Source organism: Salvelinus alpinus, chromosome 35, assembly GCF_045679555.1.
Source record: "Salvelinus alpinus chromosome 35, SLU_Salpinus.1, whole genome shotgun sequence".
In the NCBI taxonomy this organism is placed as follows: Eukaryota; Metazoa; Chordata; class Actinopteri; order Salmoniformes; family Salmonidae; genus Salvelinus; species Salvelinus alpinus.
This window is the reverse complement of record NC_092120.1, coordinates 6,522,141-6,536,623: the sequence shown is the minus strand read 5'-3', so window position 1 is coordinate 6,536,623 and position 14,483 is coordinate 6,522,141. Positions and strand designations below refer to the sequence as shown.

Sequence of the window (14,483 nt, the reverse complement as noted above, 5' to 3'; positions counted from 1 at the left end):
CTTGAAATTAAGCTCAGGTGCATCCTGTTCCCATTGATCATCCTTGCGATGTTTCTACAACTTGATTGTAGTCCACCTGTGGTAAATTCAGTTGATTGGACACCTGTCTATATAAGGTCCCACAGTTGACAATGCATGTCAGAGCAAAAAGCAAGCCATGGGGTTGAAGGAATTGTCCGTAGAGCTCCGAGACAGAATTATGTCGAGGCACAGATCTGTTATCAATTTTTGCAGCATTGAAGGTCCCCAAGAACACAGTGGTCTCCATCATTCTTAAATGGAAGAAGTTTGGAAACACCAAGTACTTCCTAGAACTGGCCGCCCGGCCAAAGTGCGCAGTTCTCTCAATGGGGGAGAAGGGCCTTGGTCAGGTAGGTGACCAAGAACTTGATGGTTGCTCTAGAGCTCCTCTGTGGAGATGGGAGAACCTTCCAGAATGACAACTATCTGTGTTTTTGTTCTACGTTATGTTATTCTTTAGTACTAGATTGATAATGATGGGTTTATATTAAATACAAAAAATTAAATATTAAATACATTTCACTGTACTTCTGCATGTGACAAACTTGAAATTAAAACAAACAGCTTATGAACAAGTCTAACACAATTATCACCATATGTTTCACAATTCCTACTGTGACAATCCTTCCACTCATCCACTTCAAACCAGGGTCTCAGATGGGGGTTAGACTGGTTGTGCAATGGTCGCCTGAAGGGTGCACGTGCGGTTTGCTGCTTGCTGCACATCCCACAAACTGTTGTTGAATCCGTCCCAGATGAGGCTGAGGCTGGTGGAACGGTTTGTCAGGGAAGATAGGGAGGCAGTGGCCGTCATGTTGGTGGGAGACGGTGCTCAAACAGCCCTAAATGGGACACAACAGGAGTTAATGGTCGACGCTGTCCAGTTGGGACTAGAGCCTCGTGGAGGGAGGCCATGGGACCATGTTGGAGGAGCTGTATGAGGCAACAGCAGGATTGGTTACGGGAGGGTTGGGGGTCAGGGGAGGGCGGGGGTCAGAGTGGGGTTCACAGTGAGGGGTGCAGCTGTACAATTGAGCTGAATTCTGTTTTCCATTGCTCCCCACTGACATAACACAAATGCATTGATATTTGTCCCAGATGACATCCCCCTCTCTGATGCATTAGCTGTGTTTATTTGGGATTTCATAATGGTCCTAGTTGGACAGTTAAGGAAGACGCCCACGGGACTGGTGTGGTGTGATCATTGGGGTGGAGGGAGGAGGGAGAATGTCTGAAGGACAGAGAACGCAGTAGAGGAAAGCAACCCAGCCTGCATATTTACAATCGGAGAGGGGTTAGGGGAGAGGGGACATGTTTTGTCGACAGATGTGGAATTTAGCAAGAGCTGTTCGCGGGAGGTCAACATCATATCCTCTTGTCTGTAACCCAGAACTGGTCTGTATGCACCATGGTGAGCTTTCAACTGGTCACATCCTTCCAAATAAAAAGCAGAAAGGCCAGAGGCTGGAGGCTGCCTGGGATTGGGTCAGATCTGACCGGAAAGATCTGGACAAAACGTCCACCACAGTGAGGCACAGTCCGTCTGGGTTAGGGTTCTGATGGTAAGTACTTTAACAGGTCCTGACATCACGTCAATGTGGCTGCTGTGAGGAACAGAGACCCCATGCCTGCTCAGTACAGGAACACTACAGGAACGAGAGCCAACTCCTCCCTGGCCCATAGCCCTGGCAACAATGGACAATTAGTGACTGTTGCGGTACAGACTGTCTGAAAAGTTAAGACCCCGTTACATAACAGTTCTCTCAATGGGTCTTTGTCTCTCAATGGGTTTTTGACACACGGCCGTTCTGTCTCCTCAAGCAATGTGCCCAGTCTGCTATTAAATCTTGTACACTGGTCACAAGATGGGTTGATCAGGTGAGACCATTTGCATACACTTAATGAGTGTATTGTTTGTTTTCCCTCATCCACAATTTGACACTTGTTTATTTACAATGAAATATAATTGCTTACATTTTTCTTTTGCGAGAGTCACACCACTGCATCAACCTTTTAGCTAAGATCAAGTATAGTACCTGAGTCGCATGTGTTGCTGCCTGCTAATGATATTGGTCTGGAACACCATCAGGGCAGCATGACTCTTGGCTCACCCCGCGTGGGAAAGTCTGGCCAGAGGGTGTACTACTGCTCGGTGACAAAACATCCGGAACTGATGTTTGCCATGGTAACCATGTCAGCTCCCCTCTTTGTAGAGATATTATTGTTCAGTTGTTTGTGTCCGTTATTTGTTTGGGATGGGTTTCTGACACATTCACCAATGTTTCAAGGCAAAGACTGGACTACGGAAATACCAGAGCCATATATCTGAACATTCCGACAGCGCCACTTTCTCCTCCATAGCTGTTAAGTGATAATTTGACACTTCCGCATTGTGCTGTTTATTTCTGATAGTTTTCAAAACCTATGAAGATTTCCAGTGACTGCAGATATGCAATTTGTTGACAGCACAACACAGTACAGACTTCTATACACATTGAAAGCTAATCAATAAAAACATCTGTCAAATTCGCTGCTCTGTTTTTCATTTCATAGAGAATTGTCAGAGGCGCTCTCGCATTGTTACATCATCAACATTTCAAGAATTAAGTTCTATATGGGCTCTAACATGGCAGCTGTTCTAAAACCTGGCCTCTCTCTCTCTCAATTCAATTCAATTCAATTCAAGGGGCTTTATTGGCATGGGAAACATGTGTTAACATTGCCAAAGCAAGTGAGGTAGATATTATACAAAAGTGAAATAAACAATACAAATTAACAGTAAACATTACACATACAGAAGTTTCAAAACAATAAAGACATTACAAATGTTATATTATATATATACAGTGTTGTAACAATGTACAAATGGTTAAAGCACACAAGTTAAAATAAATAAGCATAAATATGGGTTGTATTTACAATGGTGTTTGTTCTTCACTGGTTGCCCTTTTCTTGTGGCAACAGGTCACAAATCTTGCTGCTGTGATGGCACACTGTGGAATTTCTCCCAGTAGATATGGGAGTTTATCAAAATTGGATTTGTTTTCAAATTTTTTGTGGATCTGTGTAATCTGAGGGAAATATGTCTCTCTAATATGGTCATACATTGGGCAGGAGGTTAGGAAGTGCAGCTCAGTTTCCACCTCATTTTGTGGGCAGTGTGCACATAGCCTGTCTTCTCTTGAGAGCCATGTCTGCCTACGGCGGCCTTTCTCAATAGCAAGGCTATGCTCATTGAGTCTGTACATAGTCAAAGCTTTCCTTAAGTTTGGGTCAGTCACAGTGGTCAGGTATTCTGCCACTGTGTACTCTCTGTTTAGGGCCAAATAGCATTCTAGTTTGCTCTGTTTTTTTTGTTAATTCTTTCCAATCTCTCTCTCTCTCTCTCTCTCTCTCTCTCTCTCTCTCTCTCTCTCTCTCTCTCTCTCTCTCTCTCTCTCTCTCTCTCTCTCTCTCTCTCTCTCTCTCTCTCTCTCTTTCTCTCTCTCTCTCTCTCTCTCTCTCTCTCTCTCTCTCTCTCTCTCTCTCTCTCTCTCTCTCTCTCTCAATTCAATTCAATTCAATTCAAGGGGCTTTATTGGCATGGGAAACATGTGTTAACATTGCCAAAGCAAGTGAGGTAGGTAATATACAAAAGTCAAATAAACAATAAAAATGAACAGTAAACATTACACATACAGAAGTTTCAAAACAATAAAGACATTACAAATGTCATATTATATATATGCAGTGTTGTAACAATGTACAAATGGTTAAAGCACACAAGTTAAAATAAATAAACATAAATATGGGTTGTATTTACAGTGGTGTTTGTTCTTCACTGGTTGCCCTTTTCTTGTGGCAACAGGTCACAAATCTTGCTGCTGTGATGGCACACTGTGGAATTTCACCCAGTAGATATGGGAGTTTATCAAAATTGGATTTGTTTTCGAATTCTTTGTGGATCTGTGTAATCTGAGGGAAATATGTCTCTCTAATATGGTCATACATTGGGCAGGAGGTTAGGAAGTGCAGCTCAGTTTCCACCTCATTTTGTGGGCAGTGTGCACATAGCCTGTCTTCTCTTGAGAGCCATGTCTGCCTACGGCGGCCTTTCTCAATAGCAAGGCTATGCTCACTGAGTCTGTACATAGTCAAAGCTTTCCTTAAGTTTGGGTCAGTCACAGTGGTCAGGTATTCTGCCACTGTGTACTCTCTGTTTAGGGCCAAATAGCATTCTAGTTTGCTCTGTTTTTTTGTTAATTCTTTCCAATGTGTCAAGTAATTATCTTTTTGTTTTCTCATGATTTGGTTGGGTCTAATTGTGCTGTTGTCCTGGGGCTCTGTGGGGTGTGTTTGTGTTTGTGAACAGAGCCCTAGGACCAGCTTGCTTAGGGGACTCTTCTCCAGGTTCATCTCTCTGTAGGTGATGGCTTTGTTATGGAAGGTTTGGGAATCGCTTCCTTTTAGGTGGTTGTAGAATTTAACGGCTCTTTTCTGGATTTTGATAATTAGTGGGTATCGGCCTAATTCTGCTCTGCATGCATTATTTGGTGTTCTACGTTGTACACGGAGGATATTTTTGCAGAATTCTGCATGCAGAGTCTCAATTTGGTGTTTGTCCCATTTTGTGAAATCTTGGTTGGTGAGCGGACCCCAGACCTCACAACCATAAAGGGCAATGGGCTCTATGACTGATTCAAGTATTTTTAGCCAGATCCTAATTGGTATGTTGAAATTTATGTTCCTTTTGATGGCATAGAAGGCCCTTCTTGCCTTGTCTCTCAGATCGTTCACAGCTTTGTGGAAGTTACCTGTGGTGCTGATGTTTAGGCCGAGGTATGTATAGTTTTTTGTGTGCTCTAGGGCAACGGTGTCTAGATGGAATTTGTGGTCCTGGTGACTGGACCTTTTTTGGAACACCATTATTTTGGTCTTACTGAGATTTACTGTCAGGGCCCAGGTCTGACAGAATCTGTGCAGAAGATCTAGGTGCTGCTGTAGGCCCTCCTTGGTTGGTGACAGAAGCACCAGATCATCAGCAAACAGTAGACATTTGACTTCGGATTCTAGTAGGGTGAGACCGGGTGCTGCAGACTGTTCTAGTGCCCGCGCCAATTTGTTGATATATATGTTGAAGAGGGTGGGGCTTAAGCTGCATCCCTGTCTCACCCCACGACCCTGTGTGAAGAAATGTGTGTGTTTTTTGCCAATTTTAACCGCACACTTGTTGTTTGTGTACATGGATTTTATAATGTCGTATGTTTTACCCCCAACACCACTTTCCATCAATTTGTATAGCAGACCCTCATGCCAAATTGAGTCGAAGGCTTTTTTGAAATCAACAAAGCATGAGAAGACTTTGCCTTTGTTTTGGTTTGTTTGGTTGTCAATTAGGGTGTGTAGGGTGAATACATGGTCTGTTGTACGGTAATTTGGTAAAAAGCCAATTTGACATTTGCTCAGTACATTGTTTTCATTGAGGAAATGTACGAGTCTGCTGTTAATGATAATGCAGAGTATTTTCCCAAGGTTACTGTTGACGCATATTCCACGGTAGTTATTGGGGTCAAATTTGTCTCCACTTTTGTGGATTGGGGTGATCAGTCCTTGGTTCCAAATATTGGGGAAGATGCCAGAGCTAAGGACGATGTTAAAGAGTTTTAGTATAGCCAATTGGAATTTGTTGTCTGTATATTTGATCATTTCATTAAGGATACCATCAACACCACAGGTCTTTTTGGGTTTGAGGGTTTTTATTTTGTCCTGTAACTCATTCAAGGTAATTGGAGAATCCAATAGGTTCTGGTAGTCTTTAATAGTTGATTCTAGGATTTGTATTTGATCATGTATATGTTTTTGTTCTTTATTCTTTGTTATAGAGCCAAAAAGATTGGAGAAGTGGTTTACCCATACATCTCCATTTTGGATAGATAATTCTTCGTGTTGTTGTTTGTTTAGTGTTTTCCAATTTTCCCAGAATTGGTTAGAGTCTATGGAGTCTTCAATTACATTGAGCTGATTTCTGACGTGCTGTTCCTTCTTTTTCCGTAGTGTATTTCTGTATTGTTTTAGTGATTCGCCATAGTGAAGGCGTAGACTCAGGTTTTCCGGGTCTCTATGTTTTTGGTTGGACAGGTTCCTCAATTTATTTCTTAGATTTTTGCATTCTTTATCAAACCATTTGTCATTGTTGTTCATTTTCTTCGGTTTTCTATTTGAGATTTTTAGATTTGATAGGGAAGCTGAGAGGTCAAATATACTGTTAAGATTTTCTACTGCCAAGTTTACACCTTCACTATTGCAGTGGAACATTTTACCCAGGAAGTTGTCTAAAAGGGATTGAATTTGCTGTTGCCTAATTGTTTTTTGGTAGGTTTCCAAACTGCATTCCTTCCATCTATAGCATTTCTTAATGTTACTCAGTTCCTTTGGCTTTGATGCCTCATGATTGAGTATTGCTCTGTTCAAGTAGACTGTGATTTTGCTGTGGTCTGATAGGGGTGTCAGTGGGCTGACTGTGAACGCTCTGAGAGACTCTGGGTTGAGGTCAGTGATAAAGTAGTCTACAGTGCTACTGCCAAGAGATGAGCTATAGGTGAACCTACCATAGGAGTCCCCTCGAAGCCTACCATTGACTATGTACATACCCAGCGTGCGACAGAGCTGCACTCTCTCTCTCTCTCTCTCTCTCTCTCTCTCTCTCTCTCTCTCTCTCTCTCTCTCTCTCTCTCTCTCTCTCTCTCTCTCTCTCTCTCTCTCTCTCTCTCTCTCTCTCTCTCTCTCTCTCTCTCTCTCTCTCTCTCTCTCTCTCTCTCTCTCTCTCTCTCTCTCTCTCTCTCTCTCTCTCTCTCTCTCTCTCTCTCTCTCTCTCTCTCTCTCTCTCTCTCTCTCTCTCTCTCTCTCTCTCTCTCTCTCTCTCTCTCTCTATATATATATATATATATATATATATATATATATATATATATATATATATATATGCAAAGTTTATGACTCAACCAGAAAACACAGTGCTTTTCAATGAGGAGGCTGCCACCACTAAGGCTTAGCATGTCCAAAGCTCTATACCAGGGATTTAAGTTAGTAAGAGTTTCGGTCAGCTAGTTTGACTGATTGTGGTGAAGGTTTTATCTCCATAATAATAATACAATTCTATAGTCATAACAGCATTTTTTTCAAGGAGTTATTTTTCCCTTGTTCATTTGATTGGGGATTTGATCTAATCCAACGGGAGATGTGATACTGTATCCTCTGTATGTGACCATTTCAAACACAGCACGGCCACCTACAGGAAGAAACAGATTGTCTGCCCTACTCAAGAGTAAGACTAAGCGTGACTTTCTGTAGAAGTCTGAAACATTTGACAACAACTGATAGAAAAAGAACAGGCTTGATCAATTATAAACCTACACTTGTTTATTGATGGACTTGACATTTGGAAACAAAACCTGCTGTAATGTTTCCAAGGATCATGTAAGATCTTTGGATATCCTACCAGCTACAACTTTAGCAGGATCCTTCCCTAAGAATCTAGCTATTCCATCCAGACCCTAGTCAAATCTTACAAACATGTCTAGCAGAACTATTGAGTCACTTTGCAGACCCACACTATCCCACAGTTCGATTGGTGAAAAGTTGTACCCCACTGTGAGCTGGAGGACGTGAATGGAGGAAGGGGCTCCAGCCCCCGACCCTGGACCACTCCCTGGCTCCATCCTGGGGCTCTCTCTCACCCCTCTTCACACCGACTCAGGACAAACATGATAGGGCCTGAGTATGTAAAACCGGCAACATCATCCATGGCTGTCCATGCTTATGGCTCTAGCTTTATCCATGCAGGATATAATATATATATCAATAGCTATATCTGATAGTTGCCACTTTAAAACACCCACCATCACAATGTAACCAAAATTACGTTCTTTTACTGTACCCCCTCACTTGTCAATATGTCCCTCACATGCACTTGCACATGCTACAATAAATCAAACAACACCAGCGACACACAAGTGGAAGATATTCTAGCCTCGAGATATTCTAGCCTCGAGATATTCTAGCCTCGGGGGTCAGTTCTGTAAACTATCATTTTTATTGATCAACAATGCTCTTGATCAATATGTGAATATTACAGAAGCATTCTTCAAGTTTAATAAGGATAAATCTCAATAAAAACCTGATTGATATTACCTTTGTATACGTAGCCAGGAGTGTTCTCTTCCTATCTGCTTGAATGATAAACAAGCAAAGTATAGGTTTTATTAATAATTCTACCTTTTTCTTATCGCACAAAGAAATCAGGCGTTCTGCGCACACAACATTATTTGAATTAAACAAAAAAATCTACTTTAATCAACTGCAGTATGTAATCAAATGTTCTCCTTCAACACATTTAGTTTATGTATGAAATATGCTCCGTTTCTGACTTTGCAGACAGACAATTGCAGGTTGTGGTCCTCCTCCTGTTTGGGATGGATTTTTCCACTCCACGGATGGATGCGAGAGTACGATGTGGGCTGGACGCTTGCTTCCTATTGGTTAGTTCTTTCTCCCGCTCCATCAGTGAGCGAAACGCTGCGAAACGCTGTTTTGAGTGGGCGCGGTAAACATACTCCAGTAGGCGAGCTCAGAGAAATTCCTCCATAATCTCTGGCTAGTCTATGCAATCCGTATGGGCTCAAGCAATGAGTACAACGGGGTCATTACCATCATCCATTTAGACCAATTTGCTGTCCACGTCATTCAACGTTGCGCATGCAGTTCATCAGAAACGTCTTTGTTTATGATCACATGCATCTTCAAATGCAGTTTGTGCAAATTAAAGTGATGCTCCAAATGTTTTTTATCATTTCAACCAGTAGTTTGTAAAGTAGTGCTCACCAGCCATAAACAGTCACAGAAAAAATTGTGCTTGATTGTGTACTACATCATTAGTTAAATAAAGGTTAAATAAATAAAAAATACAATAAAATCATCCATTTCATATATGTAACCAATTGCAAAAATGTGTTTTATGATATTATAAATTCCAATTATTCAGACAATATGTTACACATTTGCAAGTGCTTACAACCCCAGACTGCATCTTTAACACATAACAGATGTCATGTAACGGTCCAGTGTGTAGCTGGTGTAGAGTAAGGCGTAGGACAGCAGATATGAGTAATCAACGTACTTTACTCAAAATTACAAAGCAACATAGCGAGCCCACAAACACGGACCGATGTACAAAGAACAATCACTCACAAACGAAACATGGGGAACAGAGGGTTAAATAATAAACAAGTAATTGGTTGAGTGAAGCCAGGTGTGAAAGACAAAGACAGAACAAATGGAAAATGAAAAGTGGATCGGCGGTGGCTAGAAGGCCGGTGACGTCGACCGCCGAACGCCGCCTGAACAAGGAGAATGGTCCAGCCACCTTTTTTGTGATTTCATGTTTTTGAGAAACTTACCCCAAATAGCAAATCACTTCATCATCCTCATTGAGTAGTATGGGGGCCTAGAAAAACACATGAACAAAGGCACCAAAAATGTCCACTTATGTCCTTTTAGAAACGGCAAACATCTCAGTATAGTGTTTTTTTTAAATTTAACTAGGCAAGTTAAGAACAAATTTGTATTTACAATGACAGCCTGCCCTGGGCCAATTATTCACCACCCTCTGGGACTCCCAATCACTGCAGGATACAATACAGCCTGGATTCGAACCACGACTGTAGTGATGCCTCTTACACTGAGATGCAGTGCCTTAGACCACTGTACCACTCGTGAGCCCAAATGCAGGTCTTTAGATGTTTGACACAATTTCATGTGTACATCTGCAATGTTATATTCCCGTTTGCGCAACTCAAGCCGTTTCCCCTATCCAGCTGTTCCATTGTCATTGTAACATATTGCTACAGATAACTGTCAAAATAAAGGAAATGCCAACATAAAGTGTCTTCATACAGTGTTGGGCCACCAGGAGCCGTCAGAACAGCTTCAATGCACCTTGATTCTGTAAGCGTCTGAAACTTCCTGTGTGGAAGCACTCCATGCTTTTAATATACTTTGTATCCCTCATTTACTCAAGTGTTTGGCAGTTACCTGTAGAATAGATGGAGAGGTATTGCTAGAGTGGCAATAAAATGGAATAGAACGTTGCAGATACATTTCGGAATGACACATGTGTACAACATCTAGACCTGCATCACTATACGAACTTTGCTGTTTCTAAAAGGAAAAAAAATTGGGGGCCCCATTTTACACAAGGATGAGGAAGTGGTTTGCTGTTTGGGATAAGTTTCTCAAAAACATGTGAAATCCCAAAAAAGGTGTCTGGACCCTTCCATAACAAAAATAGAGATTTGGTTGTGATGTGGTTAGCTGATATGTAAAATACCTATCCAGGCATTGTAAGATCTGGCATGCATTAGCAATGTCGGAGCAAGGGAACATGACCAATAACACAAGGTACAATAGATAGAAATCGCTCAGCCATTTCCTGGTTGCTAAAATGTTGTTATGTTCGCCTAATTTAAGTTTATGTGACAAAACAAGAAATGTATAGTGTAGAGAATCATTGTAAAATATAAACTGCTGTGAAATATATTTTAAATAACCCAAAATAGTGTATGTTAAGCTGTTTGAAGCTGGTGTACAAAACCGAAAGTAAAAAGACGCTTAAGCTAAACTTAAAGATGGGAAGCATAGAAATAGCACACACAGAACAGATATGCCGCGCATCAGACTTGCTTTCAATAGGAATTACCAATCTATAACTCACTTTTCTATGTGAATTTGATCAGATCGCACACAAAGTTACCTACTGGACCTTGATGGACCAGCCATGTTTATGTTTAGCCTTCCATTCCCGTGACCAGTAATGCTTCCTATACTTTCAATGCATTTTTCTGCAAAATATTGGTAAAGCTTGGCACAAAATAAAAAAGGTGTGTAAACTGCATTTACCCTCCACTGCACCAGTCAGTGCCAATGACATAATTTCGAAGCAAAGTTCAAATTATATTTCATTGTACATAATTGAGGTTTGCCTGATTACCATCGGCGGTGTAAACATAAATCCATGTGCACGCAAGCAAACATGAGTGATGGATTGGCCTATTTGTCAAAGCATCAGCTGCAACACATCACTAACTTCTCTGTCCACAAGACAGTGCTATGCAGGCTTGTTGCAGCACACTGTGAATGACATGCTGGTGTGACTGTGAGCTCAGCCAGCTCAGGCCATAAGGCTCAGCAACCAGCAGGCTGTGTGTGTATTGTGTGGCAGTGGTGGGCACAGCACAGTACAGCACAGGGCAGGCCCGATGGATTAGCATGAGAATGGGGAGTCTTCCTGTACTTTGCCTACGGCAGCAACCTACTGAAGGAAAGGCTCCAGCTCAAGAACCCCTCCGCTTCCATCCACTGTGTGGCCAGGCTCAAGGTATGACCAGACCTGACTATAAAGAGGACCTGGAAGGACACCTGACCTTAACCTGATCCTCTCTATCTCTCCTTCTTTCCAGGACTACAAGCTGATATTTGGCAACTACAAGGGTCTGGCCAGTGACCGCTGGCATGGGGGTGTGGCGACCATCGAGAACAGCCCAGCGGACGAGGTGTGGGGAGTGGTATGGAGGATGAACGTGGCCGACCTCGAGTCTCTAGACAGGTAAGATACCTTTATCTAGTTCACCTAATCCTAGTTGGCACATACTGTGTCTACTGTATCCAGGCTGTATCACAACCGGCCGTGATTGGGAGTCCCATAGGGCGGCGCGCAATTGGCCCAGCGTCGTCCAGGGTTTGGTCGGTGTAGGCCATCATAGTAAATAAGAATTTGTTCTTAACTGACTTGCCTAGTTAAAAAAAAAAAAAAAATACTTGGTCTGTTGTGTCATTCTGAGTGCTTCTTCATTGTGGTTGATGTGGTCTAGTTCTAACCAGTTCTAAAGTTGTGTGGTTGGGTGTATTCATATTTGTGTGTGTGTGTGCAGCCAGGAGAACGTGAGACTATGGGCCTACAGCCCTGTTGAGGTTAACATGAAGACTCGGGACCAAGAGCTCAACTGTCGCACCTACATCATGAACAGCTGTATTTACGCTCCACCATCACCACAGTACCTCAAGGAGACACAACTCCTTTTACACGCCCCCCCCTCTCTCTCATTCTCTCTCTCACACACTGTCTTACTTTCTCAATCTAGTTATATCTATTTTATTCCAAATACATTTAAGAACATGGACTTGACACTGAACCCTGTAAGAAGTTAGGGACCTTACAAAGTGTAGAGAGGAACGTTGTTATTGAAACTGGTGCTCTCCATTGATATACAGTGGGACAATGAAGAGAAATGCAGAATGTTGTCTCTGAAAAGGTATTTACCAACAAATGCTTTTTCAAATGAATTGTAATAAAACAATATACTCTATATGGTCAAATTCATAACCAAAACAACAGCAAATCAAACACCCACATGTAACGCATTGGAAAAAGGAATTCACACATCACTCATCACTTGTGGATGACAGTGTGGGTGACATCATCCTCTTGAATGAGTCTCTGTCACTCACTCACTGTGGTGGCAAAAATAGCAGTGTTTTGGTGTTTTTTCTGGCGTTTGCCACTGACAGCTCCCAGATGGCTTTGTGTTGAAAAGACAACAGGGAAAGAGCAGCAACCTAGGTCAATTAATTTTTTTGACTATTCACTCCCCCTCTCCAAAATAAAACCCTCTCTGAAGCATCTGGAACGCTACATTCCAGGTTCATATTCTGGCTGTCACAAGAACACAGGATTCTTTAAAATTTTTATTTAGTATATATCCATCAATTCATTCAGGATTTACCCAATCTCATGCACTGTATTGGACAATGTGAACAGTTACTAAACTGTGTTTCCAGATGGTTCATTGCACATCTAAAAGCTCTAGCTAAATAATCAAAGTGGTCTGAGAAAAACAGCCAGCGAATGTAACAGGCGTGGAGCGTGGCTTTGTGACCACGGAAGCTTTGTGCAGTGCTCTGTCGTGTGTGTACCAGACTCATACAGTTGAGCTGAGTGCATTGTTCCTCTGTTATGTTGCATGTTCTATGTGTGGTCCGATGGGTACAGTATTTGAGATACACACATTCTTGGGGCAGTTACTATAGGATAAGGGCAGTTGCTATTCATGTTCTGGATTGTAATGGTCATTTATTTGTCGTTAGATAACAGAAAATAGTGATTGTCTGATTAATATGGTTTAACTTCTGTTTAAATTATAAATGTTTTATGTTGATTGTTCTCTGGTTGCGCCAGGTGATTTTAATGGGGGCGGAGCAGAATGGCTTGCCGAAGAACTACCAGGAAAAGCTGAGGTCCATCGAGACCAACAAGTTTGAGGGCCCACTGCCTGTCATGGCTGAGCTGGAGCGGATTATGAAAAGAGACAAGGAGAGAGCCAACCACTGATCTGACGCTTAACAACACCTTGCACAAACTGCCATGTTTAGGAACTCAACTCCTGGTAGGACAATAGAAGTTTGCTTCAACATCTTCCATTGTCCTACCAAGAGTTGCGGAATATCTTCTCATCTCCAGTTTGCTCCACTGTTTATGCACCTTGGTTCGAAAGCAAGGTAGCGACAGCATTTATTTTTCTCTAGGAACTCAAACCTGCCTAGAGAGAACTGTGTTCACTAACCCACTGGTTAGAGAAACCCTCAACATTACATTTATAAGTCCTCTTCAGGAATAGTTATTTACTGACAAATAACAATGATGATGATGACAATGAGCATCCCTCAGACTGTATAGGGATTGAATGTAGAATAAGATCATGTGTATTTGTACTACTTCGGCAGACAATAAAACCTCCCCGGATGTTCTGTGTTGATCTGTATAGAGGGTACAATGGCATTAAATCAGCCTCATTCAAGATAGTCTTTCCAAATCCTATGGGTCAGTGACATGACCACGTTGTCAAGACAGCACAGAAAGATATAAGATCAGGCTACATTCAAGATCACTTCAGCTGTTAATCCTTAAGAGTCTACTGATGCACCCGTGCGTCAATCTAAGTAACATAATAAAAAAATCCCCATAAAAATCCACCAATTAAAGCTAGCGATATCTGCTTATGCTGGCCTTCCACGTCTGCAGTAGAAGGTGGCCGAGCTACAGCGGTGTTTGTCAGACCATGAGACATCCCAAAAATCGGTCTACTCGCAAAAATGTCTGTAGCGTCCAAACGGTTTGGCCAACTAACATGACCACTCTATGGAAAGATGAGATTCTCACGAACACGATGGTGTTCTCCATTTTGTTCTGTTATACACCTCAAAATCAAATAGCTAAATGATCCATGGTATCAACATCTTAAGACAATTCCATATGTTAGCATAGTAGAACCCCCCAAGTGAGTTTCCAGTATGTGGCTCTGCTGAGATGGTGACCAGAGAAAATCAGCTGTATCATACATCTGAGTCATACAGTAATGCAACGCTAGAAGAAG

General features: G+C 41.9%; 1 protein-coding gene across 1 annotated transcript; it reads left to right on the top strand.

The window, feature by feature from the left end:
- Positions 1-9,338: 9,338 nt before the first annotated feature.
- LOC139564080 (gamma-glutamylcyclotransferase-like) lies at positions 9,339-12,466 on the top strand. Its single transcript, XM_071383290.1, has 4 exons — positions 9,339-9,411; positions 11,328-11,431; positions 11,514-11,659; positions 11,985-12,466. Exons 1-4 carry the CDS (start codon positions 9,339-9,341, stop codon positions 12,259-12,261), a joined length of 600 nt encoding a protein of 199 aa, XP_071239391.1. The 3' UTR covers positions 12,262-12,466.
- Positions 12,467-14,483: the final 2,017 nt, after the last annotated feature.